Raw genomic sequence first — 22,062 nt, 5'->3', positions numbered from 1 at the left:
ATCAATGCTTACTAAACTCTTCCAGTATTTTCTGTTGGTCATGGGAGTCCTGTGTGCCAAGTTTGGTTCAATTCCATTGTTGGTGGAGTTCGGAATGCTCTTTGATTGTAGGTGAACTATACATCCCAGCAACTACAACTTCCAAATGGTAAAATCAATCACCCCAATCCCACCAGTATTCAAATGTGGCCATGTTGGGTATATTTGTGCCAAATTTGGTCCAGTGAATGAAAATACATCCTGCATATTGAAGTCAATACGGACTTTAGGAGGGTCTCCCCAGTAAAAGAGATCCCTAGGACCACACCATAGAGGATCTATGACCTTGGCGAGCCCTCTGAGAATCCTGATTCCAGCAATTTTATTAATATTAATAATTGAAATTAGACTCTTACCAAGGCGAAGAAGAGGCATCGAGGTTTAATGAGCGATTCAGCTGAGTCGGATGCAAATGCGGGGATAGCTCACCCACAAGCATACCAATATATTGATCAGAGGCATATTTATAGCAAATTCAAAGTTGCAGAGTTCAAACTCCCCACCCCGCCCCCGGTGCCTCTGGACCAGTCAGGAAGCTCCAGTGGTCTGTAGGAACCAATGGAGAGACCTCTGCCACCTGGTGGCGACAGCCAATCAGGAGAGATGGAGGCGGGATGAGGGAGCACAAAGGAATCTGGGAAAGGAGTGAACAAAGGAAATGCCATGTGGCTGGCGAGACAAAGGGGAAATCTCAAGCCAGCCTGATCTATCAACATGTGTAGACTGGGGTGGTTGTTTCTTGGTGGAGATAGCTGAGTTATATAGGGGAAACAAAGGTCAGAAGAAAAGGGGAAAGGCTTCTGCCACACAAAGAAATCAGGAAACACATTTCATATATCATAAAGGGCAAGATTTCATAAGGTTTGTCCATGTGGGGGGAAAGAGTGTCCATAGGGGATGGCTAAAACACACAAAGGTCCTGGCTGGAGTTCTTGAGTGGCCCAAATGGACCTGGTGTCTCTGGAAACAAGCTTTGCTCCCCGTCCTTGGAGAACTACAGCTCCCGAGAGAGGCAGAGACCCCAAGGTCTAGCTATTCCCGAAGTTTCATGGGGTCCTCATTGTTGTTAAGGCCTTGGCAAATTGACCAAGACTTAACCCCTATTATGCAGTCTGGTACCTTTGTCCTTTGCAGAACTATAAGTCACCATCGCTTGTGGGGGGGGGAGGGAGCATGCTCGACGTCAAGAGCCTTACACAACCTCTTCTGTTTTTGTTCTGCTCAGCTTCTATCCCCAGAGGCTATCGGCACCGGAGGGAGCGTAAGCACTGATGGACTTGAGCAGAGCCTCTATGGAGCAGAGCGAGAAGGACTGGAGACGAGCGCGCATGGCGGGGTGCTTCCGCAAGCGAGCCGTGGTCCCAAACCTGCGAGACCCCTGGCTCCCTCATAGCCACTTGGTCTACGGACTCCCAAGGAGAAGACTCCGTCTGGACACGGCCAAGCCGAGCCGTTGGCTATTGCTTCCCGTGCCCGTTCTTGTATTCCAAGACTGAGGATCCAAATCCCTTCGTCCTTACTGTATTTTGTATTTATTTGTCTGTAGGTATTGTCGTCGAGTGAGAAAGAAGGTTACGTACAGGTCTCCCTTATCTGACCCCACACCTAGATCCAAATATATATATAGATATACACCCTTAATTTCAATATTTGTTGGCACTAAATGTATCCATTCGGAAGGCGTTGTGTACGAGGGTTGAATGAAAAGGCTTGTTCAGTAGACTCTCCTCTACAGTTCCATTTTGGCAGGAAGTCTTAGCATTGAATGGTTGTGTTGTTAAAGTGAAAAGTAATGCCTCCACCTTCGTAACTCCTCAACAGATCGGCAGTACTGGTATGTGGCAGGTACTGGCTTGTTCAGTAGACTCTCCTCTACAGTTCCATTTTGGCAGGAAGCCTTAGCAGAAAAAGTAATGCTTCCCCCTGCGTAACTCCTCAACAGACGGCAGTCCTAGTATGCGGCAGATACTGGCTTGTTCAGTAGACTCTCCTCTACGGCTCCATTTTGGCAGGAAGCCTTAGCAGAAAAAGTAATGCCTCCACCTTCGTAACTCCTCAACAGATGGCAGTACTGGCATGTGGCAGGTATTGGTTTGTTCAGTAGACTCTCCTCTACAGTTCCATTTTGGTGGGAAGCCTTACCATTGAATGGTTGTGTTGTTAAAGTGAAAAGTAATTCCGCCCCCTTAGCAACTCCTCAACAGACAGCAGTCCTAGTATGTGGCAGGTACTGGCTAGTTCAGTAGACTCTACTCTACAGTTCCATTTTGGCAGGAAGCCTTAGCAAAAAAAGTAATGCCTCCCCCTTAGTAACCCCTCAACAGATGGCTGTACTGGTATGTGGCAGGTACTGGCTTGTTCAGTAGACTCTCCTCTACAGTTCCATTTTGGCGGGAAGTCTTAGCATTGAGCGCTTGTGTTGTTAAAGTGAAAAGTAATGCCTCCACCTTCGTAACTCCTCAACAGATGGCTGTACTGGTATGTGGCAGGTACTGGCTTGTTCAGTAGACTCTCCTCTACAGTTCCATTTTGGCGGGAAGCCTTAGCATTCAGCGTTTGTGTTGTTAAAGTGCGAAGCATGGAACCCTGCGCAGACGGCCAATGCGACTTAAGCAACGTGCAGTCATTGCATTCTTGACAGTAGAAGGTAGACAACTGGAGGGAAGGCCCAAAGGAGATTCATCAGAGAATGCAAGCTGTTGATGGGGATTGTGTTGATGTGAATACTGTTGTGTGAGAAAGTTTAAAGATGTTGAGGTGGGAACATCTGACTTGCATGACAAACAAAGAGTTGGACCTGTGACAGCAACCACTGAGTTTCACAAGCAAAAGGTTGAGAGATTGATTCAGGACGTCATCGTATCACTCTGAGAGAAATTTCAAGCATAATCGGCATTTCACAAAAAAGTGTGGGTCACATTATTGCTTTTCTTGTCTATCGGAAGATCTGTGCACGATGGGTATCCAGGATGGAGAGAACTGTGAAGTGCTGGTTGCAGAAACAGAGTGTCGACTTCTTCCGGGACGGCTTCAGAAAACCTGTTCATCATTGGCGGAAATGTATCCGATTGTCTGATGATTTTGTGGGAAAGTGAATAGTGGTATTTAAAGAGCACATTCTAAGGATTATTTCTGTGTATGATATATTAAAATATTCCCATCCAAACCCAAGTAACAATGGTGGAGGCATTACTTTTCACAAGAATGTGTGGGTCTCATTATTGCTTTGCTTGGCTATCGGAAGATCTGTGCACGATGGATACCCAGGATGCCGACGCCTGAAATGAAAGCGCACAGACTTGAAACTCCAGAGACTGGATCTCACCACCGTACGACATTCTCCGTACAGTCCAGATTTAGCACCAACTGACTTCCATCTGTTCCCAATAATGACAAAGATCTGTGGGGACATCATTATGCTTCTGATAAAGACATTGAGAGATCTGTGCACGATGGGTACCCAGGATGAGAGTACGGTGAGACGCTGGTTGCGGAAACAGAGTGTCGACTTCTTCCGTGACAGCTTCAGAAAACTTGTTCATCGTTGGCATGAATGTATCCAATTGTCTGGTGATTATATGGGAAAGTGAATAGTGGTCGTTAAAGAGGACATTCTATCGATTATTTCTGCGTTTGATTTATTACAATATTCCCATCCAAACCCAAGTAATGAAGGTGGAGGCATTACTTTTCACAAGAATGTATGGGTCACATTATTGCTTTGCTTGGCTATCGGAATATCTGTGCACAATGGGTACCCAGGATGAGAGAACGGTGAGAGAATGGTTGCGGAAACAGAATGTCGACTTCTTCCGTGGCGGCTTCAGAAAACTTGTTCATTGTTGGCATAAATGTATCCAATTGTGTGGTGATTATGTGGGAAAGTGAATAGTGGTAGTTAAAGAGCACATTCTAAGGATTATTTCTGTGGGTCACATTATTGCTTTGCTTGGCTATCGGAAGATCTGTGCACAATGGGTACCCAGGTTGAGAAAACTGTGAGACGCTAGTTGCGGAAACAGAGTGTCAAGTTCTTCCGTGGCAGCTTCAGAAAACTTGTTCATCGTTGGCAGAAATGTATACAATTGTCTGGTGATTATGTGGAAAAGTGAATAGTGGTAGTTAAAGAGCACATTCTGAGGATTATTTCTGCGTTTGATTTATTACAATTTTCCCATCCAAACCCAAGTAATGAAGTTGGAGGCATTACTTTTCATTCAACCCTCGTATTGGCCCAGGGAACTGTGTCAGGCAGAATGGTTTCTGCCATAGCTTTCTGGTCTGATTGGGCAGGACGCATCACATTATCTCACGCAACTAGCGTGCTGGGGTTCATTCCAATGTTTACATGGATTGCAGATGTAACATAAACGAGGTGGGATTCCTTATTGTGAAGCAGGGTTTGCTTCACCCGGGAACACACAGCAGGGCAACTTCCCACTAATACTTTTTTGTGACGCAGTATTTTCCCCCCTTGGTTAAAAATAATAATAAACAAACCGTGGTGAAGATGTTACCAGAGTTCCCCAGTTGTGAGTGTTGACTTCTCTTCCAATTCTCCAGGAGTCATCACCCTGTTTTTGATCAAAACTGCAAACATAGAGGCACAACTGAATAGCAATGGCTTAGAGAAACAATCCTAACAAGTGTGGAAAGCTTATACTTTATACTCTAGTAGTCATCTCTCTCAGGTCTCATATTTTCTCTAGGAAGGAATTTTTAACCCATTTTCAAGGAGTTCATGTTGTCGAAAGCTTTAATGGCCAGAATCACTGAGTTGCTATGACTTTTCCAGGCTGTCTGGCCATGTTCCAGAAGCATTCTCTCCTGACGTTTCACCTGCATCTATGGCAGACATCCTCAGAGGTTGTGACGTCTGTGATTCATGGCCTTCCAACCAGAGCTGGCAGCTGGCACAACAAAGCCTTGCATGGGCAGTTCCTTGAGAAGATTGAAGGAAATGTTGACAAGAAGACCTGGTTATGGCTCATAAATAAATAATCAAGGTGGCCAAGGGCAGCATTCAACATGATGTAAGTATCTACATAAAGAATCAGACATTAAGCAGTCAGGGTCAGCTAACACCTCCCAAGAAAGGATTCTCCCAGGCAGGAAGCAGCCAGGCTTCGAAGCTGCAAGGCCATTCAATGCTGATCAATGGCAACATCCAACATGATGTAGGTATCTGCATAAAGAAACAGGCATTAAGCAATCAGGGCCAGCTAACACCTCCCAAGAAAGGATTCTCCCAGGCAGGAAGCAGCCAGGCTTCGAAGCTGCAAGGCCATTCAATGCTGATCAATGGCAACATCCAACATGATGTAGGTATCTGCATAAAGAAACAGGCATTAAGCAATCAGGGCCAGCTAACACCTCCCAAGAAAGGATTCTCCCAGGCAGGAAGCAGCCAGGCTTTGAAGCTGCAAGGCCATTCAATGCGGATCAAGGTGGCCAAGGGCAACATTCAATATTATGGAGTTATCTACATAAAGAATCAGGCATTAAGCAATCAGGGCCAGCTAACACCTCCCAAGAAAGGATTCTCCCAGGCAGGAAGCAGCCAGGCTTTGAAGCTGCAAGGCCATTCAATGCTGATTAAGGTGGCCAGGGGCAACATTCAACATGATGTAAGTATCTACATAAAGAAACAGGCATTAAGCAATCAGGGCCAGCTAACACCTCCCAAGAAAGGATTCTCCCAGGCAGGAAGCAGCCAGCCTTTGAAGCTGAAAGGCCTTTCAAGGTGGCCAATGGCAACATTCAACATGATGTAGGTATCTACATAAAGAAACAGGCATTAAGGAATCAGGGCCAGCTAACACCTCCCAAGAAAGGATTCTCCCAGGCAAGAAGCAGCCAGGCTTTGAAGCTGCAAGGGATGCCTGCTATAGATGTGGGTAAAACGTCAGGAGAGAATGCTTCTCAAACATGACCATACAGCCTGGAAAACTCACAGCAACCCATTTGTTTTCATGTAGGTATCTCTACTTAAAAGAAACAGATATTAAGATATCAGGGCCAGCTAACACCTCCCAAGAAAGGATCCTCCCAGGCAGGAAGCAGCCAGCCTTTGAAGCTGAAAGGCCATTCAAGGTTGCCAATGGCAACATTCAACATGATGTAGGTATCTACATAAAGAAACAGGCATTAAGCAGTCAGGGCCAGCTAACAGCTCCCAAGAAAGGATTCTCCCAGGCAGGAAGCAGCCAGGCTTTGAAGCTGCAAGGACATTCAATGCTGATCAATGGCAACATTCAACATTATGAAGGCATCTCCATGAAGAAACAGACATTAAGCAGTCAGGGCCAGCTAACACCTCCCAAGGAAGGATTCTCCCAGGCAGGAAGCAGCCAGGCTTCGAAGCTGCAAGGCCATTCAATGCTGATTAAGGTGGCCAGGGGCAACATTCAACATGATGTAGGTATCTACATAAAGAAACAGGCATTGAGCAGTCAGGGCCAGCTAACACCTCCCAAGGAAGGATTCTCCCAGGCAGGAAGCAGCCAGGCTTTGAAGCTGAAAGGGATGCCTGCTATATATGTGGGCGAAATATCAGGAGAGAATGCTTTCCAGGTCGTAAAGCCTGGAAAACTCACAGCAACCCATTTGTTTTCATGTAGGTATCTACTTAAAGAAACAGGCATTAAGCAGTCAGGGCCAGCTAACACCTCCCAAGAAAGGATTCTCCCAGGCAGGAAGCAGCCAGGCTTTGCAGCTGAAAGGCCACTCAAAGGGACCAATGGCAACATTCAACATGATGTAGGTATCTACATAAAGAAACAGACATTAAGCAATCAGGGTCAGGTAACACCACCCAAGAAAGGATTATCCTGGGCAGGAAGCAGCCAGGCTTTGAAGCTGCAAGGCCATTCAATGCTGATCAATGGCAATATTCAATATTATGGAGTTATCTGCATAAAGAAACAGGCATGAAGCAGTCAGGGCCAGCTAACACCTTCCAAGGAAGGAGTCTCCCCGGCAGGAAGCAGCCAGGCTTTGAAGCTGCAAGGCCATTCAAGGTGGCCAATGGCAACATTCAACATGATGTAGGTATTTACATAAAGAAACAGATATTGAGATATCAGGGCCAGCTAACACCTCCCAAGAAAGGATTCTCCCGGGCAGGAAGCAGCCAGGCTTTGAAGCTGCAAGGCCATTCAAGGTGGCCAATGGCAACATTCAACATGATGTAGGTATTTACATAAAGAAACAGACATTAAGCAATCAGGGCCAGCTGACACCTCCCAAGGAAGGATTCTCCCAGGCAGGAAGCAGCCAGGCTTTGAAGCTGCAAGGCCATTCAAAGGGAGATACAACATAGATCATGAACGCCTTGTATTTACATGGCACGAGGAGAGCGCCACCTGGAGGCCAGAAGGGGGTAAGAAAGAGAGAGGCGCCGCCCTGACGTCACTTCCCGCTTCTCTATGGCCCGCACGCCCAGTTAGGCGGGGCCTAGAGCGGGACACGTCGCGCCCGAAGTCCCCGCCTCTTCCGGTCCCGGCGGCGGCCATTTTGTGAGCGCGACGGGAGAAGGAGTTCTTCGGGAGAAGAAGGAGGAGGAGGAAGAGGAGGAAGGAGCAGCCCTGCCGTGGGGCCCTTGCCCGGCCGCCATGCCCTCCTCGCCGCTCCGGGTGGCCGTGGTTTGCTCCAGCAACCAGAACCGCAGCATGGAGGCCCACAACATCCTCAGGTAAATTTAGGCCCCGCTAGGCCTCGCCCGGACTAGGCCTCTCTCTCTTTTCAGAGGCCTACTTGGGCCTTCCCTCCAGTTGTGTTTTGGACTCCCAGCATTCCTCACAGCCTCAGGCCCCTTCCTTTTCCCCCTCAGTCGCTTAAGGAAGGAAGGGGACTGAGGCTGTGAGGCATGCTGGGAGTTGGAGTCCAAAACACAACTGGAGGGAAGGCCCAAGTAGGCCTAAGCCTATTCTATCTATCTTTCTATAAGTCTATAAGGCTGTGAGGCATGCTGGGAGTTGGAGTCCAAAACACAACTGGAGGGAAGGCCCAAGTAGGCCTAAGCCTATTCTATCTATCTAATCTATCTTTCTATAAGGCTGTGAGGCATGCTGGGAGTTGGAGTCCAAAACACAACTGGAGGGAAGGCCCAAGTAGGCCTAAGCCTATTCTATCTATCTAATCTATCTTTCTATAAGTCTATAAGGCTGTGAGGAATGCTGGGAGTTGAAGTCCAAAACACCTCGAGGGAAGGCCCAAGTAGGCCTAAGCCTATTCTATCTATCTAATCTATCTTTCTATAAGGCTGTGAGGCATGCTGGGAGTTGGAGTCCAAAACACAACTGGAGGGAAGGCCCAAGTAGGCCTAAGCCTATTCTATCTATCTTTCTATAAGTCTATAAGGCTGTGAGGAATGCTGGGAGTTGAAGTCCAAAACACAACTGGAGGGAAGGCCCAAGTAGGCCTAAGCCTATCTATCTATCCATCTAATCTATCTTTCTAGAAGTCTATAAGGCTGTGAGGAATGCTGGGAGTTGGAGTCCAAAACACAACTGGAGGGAAGGCCCAAGTAGGCCTAAGCCTATTCTATCTATCTTTCTATAAGTCTATAAGGCTGTGAGGAATGCTGGGAGTTGGAGTCCAAAACACAACTGGAGGGAAGGCCCAAGTAGGCCTAAGCCTATTCTATCTATCTTTCTATAAGTCTATAAGGCTGTGAGGAATGCTGGGAGTTGAAGTCCAAAACACCTGGAGGGAAGGCCCAAGTAGGCCTAAGCCTGTTCTATCTATCTATCTAATCTATCTTTCTATAAGTCTGTGAGGAATGCTGGGAGTTGGAGTCCAAAACACAACTGGAGGGAAGGCCCAAGTAGGCCTAAGCCTAATCTATCTATCTAATCTATCTTTCTATAAGTCTATAAGGCTGTGAGGAATGCTGGGAGTTGAAGTCCAAAACACAACTGGAGGGAAGGCCCAAGTTGGCCTTAGCCTATTCTATCTATCTTTCTATAAGTCTATAAGGCTGTGAGGAATGCTGGGAGTTGAAGTCCAAAACACTTGGAGGGGAGGCCCAAGTAGGCCTAAGCCTATTCTATCTAATCTATCTTTCTATAATTCTATAAGGCTGTGAGGAATGCTGGGAGTTGAAGTCCAAAACACCTGGAGGGAAGGCCCAAGTAGGCCTAAGCCTATCTTTCTATAAGTCTATAAGGCTGTGAGGAATGCTGGGAGTTGAAGTCCAAAACACTTGGAGGGGAGGCCTAAGCCTATTCTATCTATCTTTCTATAAGGCTGTGAGGAATGCTGGGAGTTGAAGTCCAAAACACTTGGAGGGGAGGCCCAAGTAGGCCTAAGCCTATTCTATCTATCTTTCTATAAGGCTGTGAGGAATGCTGGGAGTTGAAGTCCAAAACACTTGGAGGGGAGGCCCAAGTAGGCCTAAGCCTATTCTATCTATCTAATCTATCTTTCTATAAGTCTAAGGCTGTGAGGAATGCTGGGAGTTGAAGTCCAAAACACTTGGAGGGGGAGGCCCAAGTAGGCCTAAGCCTATTCTATCTATCTAATCTATCTTTCTATAAGTCTAAGGCTGTGAGGAATGCTGGGAGTTGAAGTCCAAAACACTTGGAGAGGAGGCCCAAGTAGGCCTAAGCCTGTTCTATCTATCTTTCTATAAGTCTATAAGGCTGTGAGGAATGCTGGGAGTTGGAGTCCAAAGCACAACTGGAGGGGAGGCCCAAGTAGGCCCAAGCCTATTCTATCTATCTAATCTATCTTTCTATAAGGCTGTGAGGAATGCTGGGAGTTGAAGTCCAAAACACTTGGAGGGGAGGCCCAAGTAGGCCTAAGCCTATTCTATCTAATCTATCTTTCTATAATTCTATAAGGCTGTGAGGAATGCTGGGAGTTGAAGTCCAAAACACCTGGAGGGAAGGCCCAAGTAGGCCTAAGCCTATCTTTCTATAAGTCTATAAGGCTGTGAGGAATGCTGGGAGTTGAAGTCCAAAACACTTGGAGGGGAGGCCTAAGCCTATTCTATCTATCTTTCTATAAGGCTGTGAGGAATGCTGGGAGTTGAAGTCCAAAACACTTGGAGGGGAGGCCCAAGTAGGCCTAAGCCTATTCTATCTATCTTTCTATAAGGCTGTGAGGAATGCTGGGAGTTGAAGTCCAAAACACTTGGAGGGGAGGCCCAAGTAGGCCTAAGCCTATTCTATCTATCTAATCTATCTTTCTATAAGTCTAAGGCTGTGAGGAATGCTGGGAGTTGAAGTCCAAAACACTTGGAGGGGGAGGCCCAAGTAGGCCTAAGCCTATTCTATCTATCTAATCTATCTTTCTATAAGTCTAAGGCTGTGAGGAATGCTGGGAGTTGAAGTCCAAAACACTTGGAGAGGAGGCCCAAGTAGGCCTAAGCCTGTTCTATCTATCTTTCTATAAGTCTATAAGGCTGTGAGGAATGCTGGGAGTTGGAGTCCAAAGCACAACTGGAGGGGAGGCCCAAGCCTATTCTATCTATCTAATCTATCTTTCTATAAGGCTGTGAGGAATGCTGGGAGTTGGACTCCGAAACACAACTGGAGGGAAGGCCCAAGTAGGCCTAAGCCTATTCTATCTATCTTTCTATAAGTCTATAAGGCTGTGAGGAATGCTTGGAGTTGGAGTCCAAAACACCTGGAGGGAAGGCCCAAGTAGGCCTAAGCCTATTCTATCTTTCTATAAGGCTGTGAGGAATGCTGGGAGTAGGAGTCCAAAACACAACTGTAGGGAAGGCCCAAGTAGGCCTAAGCCTATTCTATCTATCTATCTGTCTAATCTATCTTTCTATAAGTCTATAAGGCTGTGAGGAATGCTGGGAGTTGGAGTCCAAAACACCTAGAGTGAAGGCCCAAGTAGGCCCAAGACAGTTAGTAGATGAATAAATAGAAAAGGCAAGGTAAAGCTTGAGTCAGATCAGCCTGCCTCCCATTCTGGGCAAAGTCTTTCAAGGAGGTTCTTGACAATAATAATAATATTTATTTATTTGTCTTTTATCTTCTTATCTTATCTTCTTATATCTATATATATAAAAATGGAAAGGGTGTTCAACGGAACAGCAAAACGCGAAAAAACCCCGACGAAAACTCACCAAATTTGCCGTGCACATACCTCAACCCTGGTTTGTTGAAATGTTGTTTGGAATTTTGATGAGTGTTGTGCATACCTTGTGGGTTGAGGTATGTGCACGGCAAATTTGCGCCACCGGGGGCTCACCGGGGGAAAGGTGATCAGCTGGCTCTGATAGTTGGATAGTTGCTGCGATTTATAGTTCACCTGCAATCAAATACTATTCTGAACTCAACCAATGATGAAATTGAACCAAATGTGGCATACAGGACTCCCATGACCAACAGAAAACATGAGAAAGGTTTGGAGGGCATTGACTTGAGTTTGGGAGTTGTAGTTCACCTCCACCCAGAGAGCACTGTGGACTCAAACAATGATGGATCTGGATAAACCTCGCACGAATACTCCATATGCCCAACTAGGAACACTAGGTGGAACTTGGGGGAAATAGACCTTGACATTTGGGAGTTGTAGTTACTGGGATTTATAGTTCACCTACAATCACAGAGCATTCTGAACCCCACAAACGATAGAATTGGAGAAAACTTCCCAAACTTCCCACAGAACCCCTACGACCAATAGAAAATACTTAAGGCCATCCAGTCCAACTCCCTTCACCAGAGCAAGAAAACGTAATCAAATACAGTTTACCCACAAACACAAATAAATGACACGTATTAGAAACCAACACTTTGTCATTACTTTATTTTCAAGATCACCAGACTGGGCCACAGCAATGCGTGGCAGGGAACGGCTAGTATAATACTGATTTTGTACAATGCTAATAATTTAATATATTGTGTGTGTGTATCTTGTAAACCGCTCTGAGTCCCCTTCGGGGTGTTAAGGGCAGCATATATATGTTGTAAATAAATAAATATGATTGCCATGACAGTCCTCCTTTGTTTCATGTAGCCTTCGTTTCCATCCCTTGCTTTCCCTCCCAGAGTCTTGGACTGGAATTTCTTGCAGCTACACCTACATTAGGCTGAAAATAAAATTTCCCTGCATGTGTATTTTTAAGATCATGGTGAGGAATTCAGTTGGTTGGGAGGTTCCCTCCCCTTCTATCATCCATTGCCTCCTCCAGATACCGGTTTTGCTTCTTTGTGCTGAGAGTCCTGGCATTTCCTTGCCTCTTTCTTTGTGGAGAATGCCCTTGCTCTCACTATTTGTATCATTGGGGATTATGGGACATTACTCTTCCATCTTTCCCGTGCTCAGTTGTGGAACATGGGGAAGGAGAAATCCTGCGGCTATCTGAGATTGGAGGTGTCACTAGGGTTTTGTCTCCCTCGATTTGAGAGGCCTGGGATAATCTCCCAACTATCCCAGTTGAGTGATAATAGTGGGGTTCTTCCCTCTTGCTGTTTATTTTGTATGGAGAATAAAGGCAGAGTTTGAGTTGGAGGCTATATTAGTCCTATCAACCAAATGGTCATTTCCTTGCTCTAAGACAATGTTTCTCAACCTTCCTAATTCCTCACCCTCTTAATATAGTTCATCATGTTGTGGAACCCCTGACCATAAAATTATTTTAGCTGCTGTTTCATAACTGTAATTTTGCTACTGTTATTCATCTATATAAATAAAAATGTAATGTTCGTTTGTGGGATTAACATAACTCAGGAGCCACTGGACAAATTGACACGAAAGTTTGACACAATACATCTAACAGTCCAACAAGTGTTCATCACCCCTAAAAATACACACACACCCCAGCAGAACAAACTTAAAACCCCAAAATGCACCATCTATATTTACACACACACACATACACTCATAAACATAAACACATGCACACATACATACACATACTTGTATATACACTCAAGCACACACAAATATACACACATATACATCTGCATATACACACACATATATCCATGCACACACAAATATACATATAGACGAGCACACACATATACACAATATACATATACACATATAAACACATATATACACAGATACACAAATATACACACACAAATACATATATACAGACTGGGCCACAGCAATGCATGGCAGGGGACAGCTAGTTGTAATATAATATCTGATATGCAGGATGTATTTTCATTCACTGGACCAAATTTGGATCCAATACCCAATACACCCAAATTTTAATACTGATGGGATTGGAGGTAATTGGTTTGCTGGGATTTATAGTTGACCTACAATCAAAAAGCATTAAGAACTCCACCAACGATGGAATGGGCATGCAGAACCCCCATGACCAACAGAAAATGCTGGAAGAGTTTGGTGGGCATTGACCTTGAGTTTTGGAGTTGTCGTTCACCCACATCCAGAGAGCACTGTGCACTTAAAACAATGGTAGATCTGGACCAAACTTGGCACAGATACTCCATATACCCAAATGTAAATACTGGAATGTATAGTTCACCAAAATGACCCACATCCAGAGAGCACTGTGGACTTAAAACAATGATAGATCTGGACCAAACTTGGCACAAATACTCAATATGCCCAAATGTGAACACTGGTGAGCTTTGGGGAAAATACACCGTGACATTTGGGAATTATAGTTGCTGGGATGTATAGTTCACCTACAGTCAAAGAGCATTAAGAACTCCACCAACGACAGAATTGGGCCAAACTTCCCACACTGAACCCCCGTGCCATGAAGGGACTCGCTGGCGTGAGCCTTCCTCCATCCTCACATACCCGCCCATGCATGTTCACCTCGCTGCCATGCGCCAAGCACCCCTGCTCTCCCCTCTCTGCTTGAAGTCTCAGAAACAGCCCTCCCCTTGGCTTTTGGTGGGAGGTTTCACCTTCTGTTTCCAAAGAGGAAGAAAAGGACAGGCCAAAAGATCTTTCCCCTAAGACCATCAGAAATATATGTTTTTGATGATCTTTGGAGGTGTCTACGGGCAATGCCCCCCCCCACCCTCCCATTGAGGAAGGCTGCTGTAAGAGGTGTCCTCACTCCATGACATGTTTGCTTGTTTATCGACCGTTACTGAGAACGTTGCTCAGAATACAGATGAAAATAATCTCTAATTTCCCCTAACTCCCTTTTCTACAAATTGGATTAATGGATTCACAGTACTGTACGGTGACTTAAGTCATCCTGGCACTGCCTTTGACATAATTATATAATCACAGATAAAGCACTGTTGATGCCTTGGAGAATTAAGGAAGTCCTTTACTAGTCTTTCCATAGAGTCAAGGGGTTCTTTCCCTGTTGTCAAGTTGCACCTATGTAAAATCTTGAATACTTAGCGGTTTACATCACTCTGCAAACCCAGAACTTCCTGGTTTGTGTGACTCATGGTGACACAAGTAAAGCAGCCTCTTGTTATTTTTGTCTTACTCACTACTTCTGGCATCTGGAGAGGCCCTGCTCACGCTCCCACCTCCTTCGCAGGCGCGATTGGTGGGGACGAGGGCGAGTGCCTCCTCGGTGGTGGCCCCTTGACTCTGGAATTCACTCCCTAAAGACATCATTCATGCCCCAACTCTGGCAGTCTTTAGGAGGAGCCTGAAAACATGGTTGTTCCAGTGTGCCTTCCCAGAATAAGGAAAACTTTTAGCAATATGTCCTCCAATGCACTTTAATATTAATTTAGGATTGTCTGCATGCCATCATCTTTCTTTGAAAACCCTATCCTAGTTTACCCTACCTTGCTCATGCCTAGCATTTAAAATTTTAATTATTACATTTGGCCCGGCCATAGGTTTTTAAATGCTGTGTGTTATTCTTATTGTTATTGTTTATTGCTTATTGTGGGTTTTTTTGTTTTTGAGTTTTATTTTAACTGCTTTGTATTGATTATTTGTTATCATTTTTGTTTATTGATGTGCTGTGGGCTTGGCCTCATGTAAGCCACACTGAGTCCCTTGGGGAGATGGTAGTGGGGTACAAATAAAGTTTTTATTATTATTATTATTATTATTATTATTATTAGCCGTCCCCTGCTACACATTGCTGTGGCCCAGTCTGTGTATAGGTATTTTGTGTGTGTGTATATTTGTGCATATGTGTATATATGTGTGTTTGCGTATTTATATGTGATTTTGCACATGTAGTTGTATTATTATTATTATTATTATTATTATTTGGCTTTTTAAGTCTCTTCTGCTGTGTTTTTCAGTGTTTTTATGAGTGATGGTCACTCGTTAGTCTGTGAGGTGTCTTGTGTCCAAATTTGGTGTCAATTCATCCAGTGGTTTTTGAGTTATGTTAATCCCACAAACGAACATTACATTTTTATTTATATAGATAACAGGAATAGGCAAACTTTGGCCCTCCAAGTGTTTTAGACTTCTACTCCCATAATTCCTAAGAGCCAGTAGGCTGTTAGGAATTGTGGGAATTGAAATCCAAAACATCTGGAGGGCTGAAGTTTGTCTATTCCTGCTATATAAATTAAGTAAAAAGGTAAAGGTAGTCCCCTGACATTAAGTCCAGTCATGTCTGACTCTGGGGTGTGGTGCTCATCTCCATTTCTAAGCCAAAGAGCCAGCGTTGTCCGTAGACACCTCCAAGGTCATGTGGCCGGCATGACTGCATGGAGCGCCGTTAAGTACATCTATATAAATAAAAATGTAATGTTCGTTTGTGGGATTAACATAACTCAAAAACCACTGGACGAATTGACACCAAATTTGAACAGCATACACCTAACAACCCAATGAATGTCCTTCACTCAAAATTTTTTGATTTTGTCATTTGGGAGTGTAGTTGCTGGGATTTATAGTTCACCTACAATCAAATAGCATGATAGAATTGAACCAAACGGGCCATACAGGACTCCCATGACCAACAGAAACACCAGAAGGGTTTGGTGAGCATTGACCTTGAGTTTGGGAGTTGTAGTTCACCTATATCCAGAGAGCACCATGGACACAAACAATGATGGATTTGGACCAAACTTGGCACGAATATTCCATATGCCCCAATGTGAACACTGGTAGAGTTTGGGGAAAATAGAATATTGACATTTGGGAGTTGTAGTTACTGGGATTTATAGTTCACCTACAATCAAAGAGCGTTCTGAACCCCACCAACGACAGAATTGGGGGCAAACTTCCCACACAGAATCCCCATGACCAACAGTAAATACTCAAGGCCATGCAGTCCCTTCACCATGGCAAAAAATGTAATCAGAGCCCTCCTGACAAAGAGCCATCCAGCCATAAATATAGATAGATATGATTCCAGAGTAGACAAACCAGACAACCTCCACATCAACACTAACAAAGAAACAACAAGAAATACTGTTTACCCACAAGCATAAAGAAATAATATATATTAGAAACCAACACTTTCTCATTACGTTATTTTCCAGATCACCACTGGGCCACTGCAACACCTGGCAGGGGACGGCTAGTTATTTATAAAATTGGCCACTGGAACTGTAGAATAAGCATGTGATTTTTTAAGTCATGGATGGTTGAATCCATGAACGCAGAGTCCAAGAATTCACAAGGCTGACTGTAATAGCTATAAACATGTTTTAGGAGCTATTAATTAGGTGACCTTTCAGTCCACACAATTGTCGTATTTTGAACTGTCATGACTACAACCTTTGGACCCTGTGATTTGTAGTTGTGAGGGTGTCGAGCTCTGGCTGAGAATCCGCAGGACTGAGGCATGCCAATTAAAGTGGGTTCATCGTGCTCTAATTGCATAATGGGAAATAGCTTGGGGAAATAAGATTCCAGGCAAATGTTAACACTCTAGCACATCTATGTAGATAAAAATGTAATGTTCATTTGTATATACTCGAGTATAAGCCTCGTTTTTCAGCCGCCATTTTTGGGCTGAAAAAGCTCCCCTCAGCTCATACTAGAGTCAAGGTTATTTATTATTTTACTTTGGTATTAGTATTATTTTTATTTCATGTATTATTTTACTTTCTTTATTATCATTATACTAGCTGTACCCGCCACGCGTTGCTGTGGCCAACCTTCCCTCTTTCTCTCCTTCTTTCCCTCCTTCCGTCACATCCTCTTCCCTTCCTTCCTTCCTTCCTTCCTTCCTTCCTGTCTTTCCTTCTCTTCTTCCATCCTTCTCTATCTCTTTCCTTCCTTCTCCCTTTTTCTTTCTCTTCCGCTGACTCCCTTTTCTATCTTCTCTCTTTCCTTCCTTCCCTCTTTCTCTACATCCTCTTCCCTTCTTTCCTTCCTTCCTTCCTTCCTTCCTTCCTTCCTTCCTGTCTTTCCTGTCTTTCCTGTCTTTCCTTCTCTTCTTCCATCCTTCTCTATCTCTTTCCTTCCTTCCCCCTTTTTCTTTCTCTTCTGCTGACTCCCTTTTCTATCTTCTCTCTTTCCTTCCTTCCCTCTTTCTCTACATCTTCTCCCCTTCTTTCACTCCCTCTTTCCTTCCTTCTTTCCCTTTTTTCTTTTCTTCTCTCCTTCCTTCCTTCTCTAACTTTCCTTCCTTCTCCCTTTTTTCCCCTCCCTCTTTCTCTCCTTTCTTCCTTCTCTACTTCTTTCCTTCCTTCCTTCTCTCTTTGCTTCCATGCTTCCTTATCCCTTTCCTTCTTTCTTTCCCTCACTCATTCTTTTCTTTCTTTTTTCCCCCTCCCCTTCCCTCCCTCTTTCTTCCCTTTTTCTGTATTGCCGTTTAGCTTTTTGTCATTTAGCTTTTTGGGGCTTTTTAAGTCTCTTCTACTGTGGTTTTCAGTGCTTTTATGAGTGAAGGACATACATTGGGTTGTTAGGTGTCTTGTGTCCAAATTTGGTGTCAATTCCCCCAGTGATTTTTGAGTTCTGTTAATCCCACAAACGAACATTACATTTTTATTTATATAGATAGATTTACAGTATTTTACCCTATTATTATTATTAATATTATATTTATTATTTTACACTATTTATGATTATTATTACATTAATTTTTTTACTTTATTATTATTGCATTTATTATTTTACTCTATTGTTACATTTATTAATTCTACTCTATTATTACTGTTATTATTGCATTTCCATTATTTTACTTTATTATTATTATATTTAATATTTTACTCTATTATTGTTGGAAGGATACGTAAGTACATTTACATTGAAGATACGTAATAATTTAATCAGAGTTGGGCAGTTTTATCTCTAATTACAGTTTTATGTAAATATTTAAAAACATTTACCTCCTGATGCCTCAATTAATGTAATTTTATTGGTATCTATTTTTATTTTGAAATTTACCTGTAGAGGCTGCATTTCCCACCCTCGGTTTATACTCGAGTCAATATGTTTTCCCAGTTTTTTGTGGTAAAATTAGGTGCCTTGGCTTATATTCGGGTTGGCTTATACTCGAGTATATACGGTAACTCAAAAACCACTGGATGAATTTGGTCACAAGACACCTATCAGGCCAACAAGTGACCATCACTCATAAAAACACTGAAAAACACAGTAGAAGGGACTTAAAAAGCCAAATAATAATAATTAAAAAATTACAATGCATGTGCAAAACCACATATATAGACGCAAACACACATATATACACATATACACAAGTATATACACGCACAAAGCACATATATATAGACTGGGCCACAGCAACAAATGGCAGGGGATGGCTAGTATGTACATAAAGTAGTTCTTGATGGTAGTATGTTTTGGAAGTATATTTCACAGCAGTTCATTACAATTGATAAGTGATGATCAGAGTTGTGTTAATCCCACATTAATCCTAAACCTGAGGATATATCCTTCTGCACACCAGACAATTACTGGAATGATGCCTTCTTATAAAAAATATTATTTAACTTCTGGTACAAGGGAAGTTTAGAAGTTTGTATCAGATTAATTACAACCAAGAGTTGCAAAATAGTGGCTTCTAACCGGATGACGCAAGATCACATGCTCTGAAAATATTTTTGTAAGTTGTCAGTCTGGATGACAATAGTCCAGAGGACAGGAGCAGAATTCAAAACGATCTTGACAGATTAGAGAGATGAAGGGCCAAAACTAACAAAATGAAGTTCAACAGTGACAAATGCAAGATACTCCACTTTGGCAGAAAAAATGAAATGCAAAGATACAGAATGGGGGACAATGCCTGGCTCGAGAGCAGTACGTGTGAAAAAAATCTTGGAGTCCTCGTGGACAACAAGTTAAACATGAGCCATGAATGTGATGTGGCGGCAAAAAAAGCCAATGGGATTTTGGCCTGCATCAAGAGGAGCATGGTGTCCAGATCTAGGGAAGTCATGCTACCCCTCTATTCTGTTTTGGTTAGACCACATCTGGAATATTGTGTCCAGTTCTGGGTACCACAATTCAAGAGAGATATTGACAAGCTGGAATGTGTCCAGAGGAGGGCGACTCAAATGATCAAGGGTCTGGAGAACAAGCCCTATGAGGAGCGGCTTAGGGAACTGGGCATGTTTATCCTGAAGAAGAGAAGGCTGAGAGGAGATATGATAGCCATGTATAAATATGTGAGAGGAAGCCACAGGGAGGAGGAGGGAGCAAGCTTGTTTTCTGCTTCCTTGGAGACTAGGGCGCAATGGAACAATGGCTTCAAACTACAAGAGAGGAGATTCCATCTGAACATTAGGAAGAACTTCCTGACTGTGAGAGCCGTTCAGCAGTGGAACTCTCTGCCCCGGAGTGTGGTGGAGGCTCCTTCTTTGGAAGCTTTTAAGCAGAGGCTGGATGGCCATCTGTCAGGGGTGATTTGAATGCAATATTCCTGCTTCTTGGCAGAATGGGGTTGGACTGGATGGCCCAGGAGGTCTCTTCCAACTCTTTGATTCTATGATTCTATGAATGCAAACAGCTTGTGTTTATGACGACAGTCTTCAACATTGGTATTGTCTCATTTAAAATCAAAATGACTGAAATAGTGTCTTGTAATCAGATGGTTTGTTTTACTGGATAAGCCAGTGTTTCTCAACCTTCCTAATTCTACGACCCCTTAATACTGTTCCTCATGTTGTGGTGACCCCCAACCATAACATTATTTTCCTTCCTACTTCAAAACTGTAATGTTGCTCCTGTTATAAATCGTAATGTAAATATCTGATATGCAGGGTGTATATTTATTCACTGGACCAAATTTGGCACAAATAAACCAATACGCCCAAATTTGAATACTGGTAGGGTTGGGGTGATTAATTTTGTCATTTGGGAGTTGTGTTTTGTGGGATTTATTAGTTTACCTACAATCAAAGAGCATTCTGGACTCAAACAATGATGGATCTGGACCAAACTTGGCACAGATACTCAGTATACCAAATGTGAATACTGGAATTTATAGTTCACCTAACTCAAACAGCATTTTGAACCCCACAAATGATAGAATTGGGCCAGACTTCCTAGACATAATCCCCATGACCAACAGAAAAGCCTGTTTTTTGATGTTTTTTAGCGATCCCTCTGACAGCCCCTCGCACACACACCCAGGGGTCCCGACCCCCAGGTTGAGAAACACTGGGATATGCAGTGGTTTGTTTTGTCAGATGCTTGAAGCTGTACTGGTTTTAGTTTTTCTCTCCTGATCTTCCTCTACGGTTGCCAGTCGCAACATAGGGGTAGAGTACCTACAGTTGCATAAGCACCTACCACAGTATATAACTATTATAGGCATTATACAGGCAAGGTCATCCGGAGTTTTGGAGTTGGATGCCATCTCTACGCAGATGACGCCCAACTCTACTATTTTCCATCTAATTCCAAGGAAACCCCTCGGGTACTGCACAAGTGCCTGGCCGCTGTGGCTATCTGGATGAGGATGAATAAGTTGAGGCTCAATCCTGACAAGACAGAGGTCCTCCTGGTCAATCGTAAGCCGGATCGGGGTATAGGGCGGCAACCTGTGCTGGACGGGGTTGCACTTCCCCTGAAGGCTCAGGTCCACAGCTTGGGTGTCCTCCTAGACTCATAGCTAACGCTTCTGAAACTCAGACGTCGGCGGTGGCTGGGAGGGCCTTCGCACAATTAAGACTTATGCACCAGCTGCGACCATACCTCTTGCAGTCTGATCTGGCCAGGGTGGTCCACGCCTTAGTCACCTCCAGATTGGATTGCTATAATGCACTCTACGTGGGGCTGCTCTTGAAGACGGCTTGGAAATTTCAATTGGTCCAGCGGGAGGCAGCCAGGTTACTTACTAGGGCGACTTACAGGGAGTGGTCAACCCCCCCTCTTTAAGGAGCCCCACTGGCTGCTGTTCATTTTCCTGTCCCAATTCAAGGTGCAGGTTCTGACCTACAAAGCCCTGAATGGTTAGGGACCTGCCTACCAGCGTGACCTCATTTCTGTGTACGAACCCACACGATCTCTTCGTTCATGGGGGGGGGGCTGCTCTCGCTCCCACCTCCCTCGCAAGTGCGATTGGTGGGACAAGGGAGAGGGCCTTCTCGGTGGTGGCCCCCTGACTCTGGAACTCACTCCCCAAGGATATCAGACAAGCCCCCACATTGGCAGTCCTTAGGAGAAGCCTGAAAACGTGGCTGTTCCAGTGTGCCTTCCTTTAATAAAGGAAACAATCCCCTGCAAATCCTCTGAGAAGCATTTTAATTACCCCTTAGGTTGCTCTTTACTTTTGATTTAAAACCCTCCAAATAGAGACATCTGTTCATGTTGAGGAGCATAGTGTCTAGATCTAAGGAAGTAATGCTACCCCTCTATTCTGCTTTGGTTAGACCACATCTGGAATATTGTGTCCAATTCTGGGCACCACAATTCAAGAGAGATATTGACAAGCTGGAATGTGTCCAGAGGAGGGAGACTAAAATGATCAAGGGTCTGGAGAACAAGCCCTATGAGGAGCGGCTTAGGGAACTGGGCATGTTTAGCCTGAAGAAGAGAAGGCTGAGAGGAGACATGATAGCCATGTATAAATATGTGAGAGGAAGCCACAGGGAGGAGGGAGCAAGCTTGTTTTCTGCTTCCTTGGAGACTAGGATGCGGAACAATGGCTTCAAACTACAAGAGAGGAGATTCCATCTGAACATGAGGAAGAACTTCCTGACTGTGAGAGCC

At 44.1% G+C, this 22,062-nt stretch overlaps 2 protein-coding genes across 2 annotated transcripts in view; both read left to right on the top strand.

Annotated features, from left to right (window-relative positions):
* Positions 1-4,555, top strand: part of VWA1 (von Willebrand factor A domain containing 1) — a 36,263-nt gene extending 31,708 nt beyond the window's left edge. The window contains exon 6 of the mRNA XM_067472967.1: positions 1,265-4,555. Coding sequence (XP_067329068.1) covers positions 1,265-1,311 — 47 coding nt within the window. The 3' untranslated portion in view covers positions 1,312-4,555. The remainder of the gene's footprint in view (positions 1-1,264) is intronic.
* Positions 4,556-7,529: 2,974 nt separating this feature from the next.
* SSU72 (SSU72 homolog, RNA polymerase II CTD phosphatase) overlaps positions 7,530-22,062 on the top strand; it is a 62,105-nt gene continuing 47,572 nt past the window's right edge. Inside the window, exon 1 of the mRNA XM_067472968.1 lies at positions 7,530-7,732. Coding sequence (XP_067329069.1) covers positions 7,653-7,732 — 80 coding nt within the window. The 5' untranslated portion in view covers positions 7,530-7,652. The remainder of the gene's footprint in view (positions 7,733-22,062) is intronic.

Source organism: Anolis sagrei, chromosome 13, assembly GCF_037176765.1.
Source record: "Anolis sagrei isolate rAnoSag1 chromosome 13, rAnoSag1.mat, whole genome shotgun sequence".
Classification (NCBI taxonomy): Eukaryota; Metazoa; Chordata; class Lepidosauria; order Squamata; family Dactyloidae; genus Anolis; species Anolis sagrei.
The sequence above is the reverse complement of the archived record's forward strand: the minus strand, read 5'-3'. Positions and strand labels throughout refer to the sequence as shown.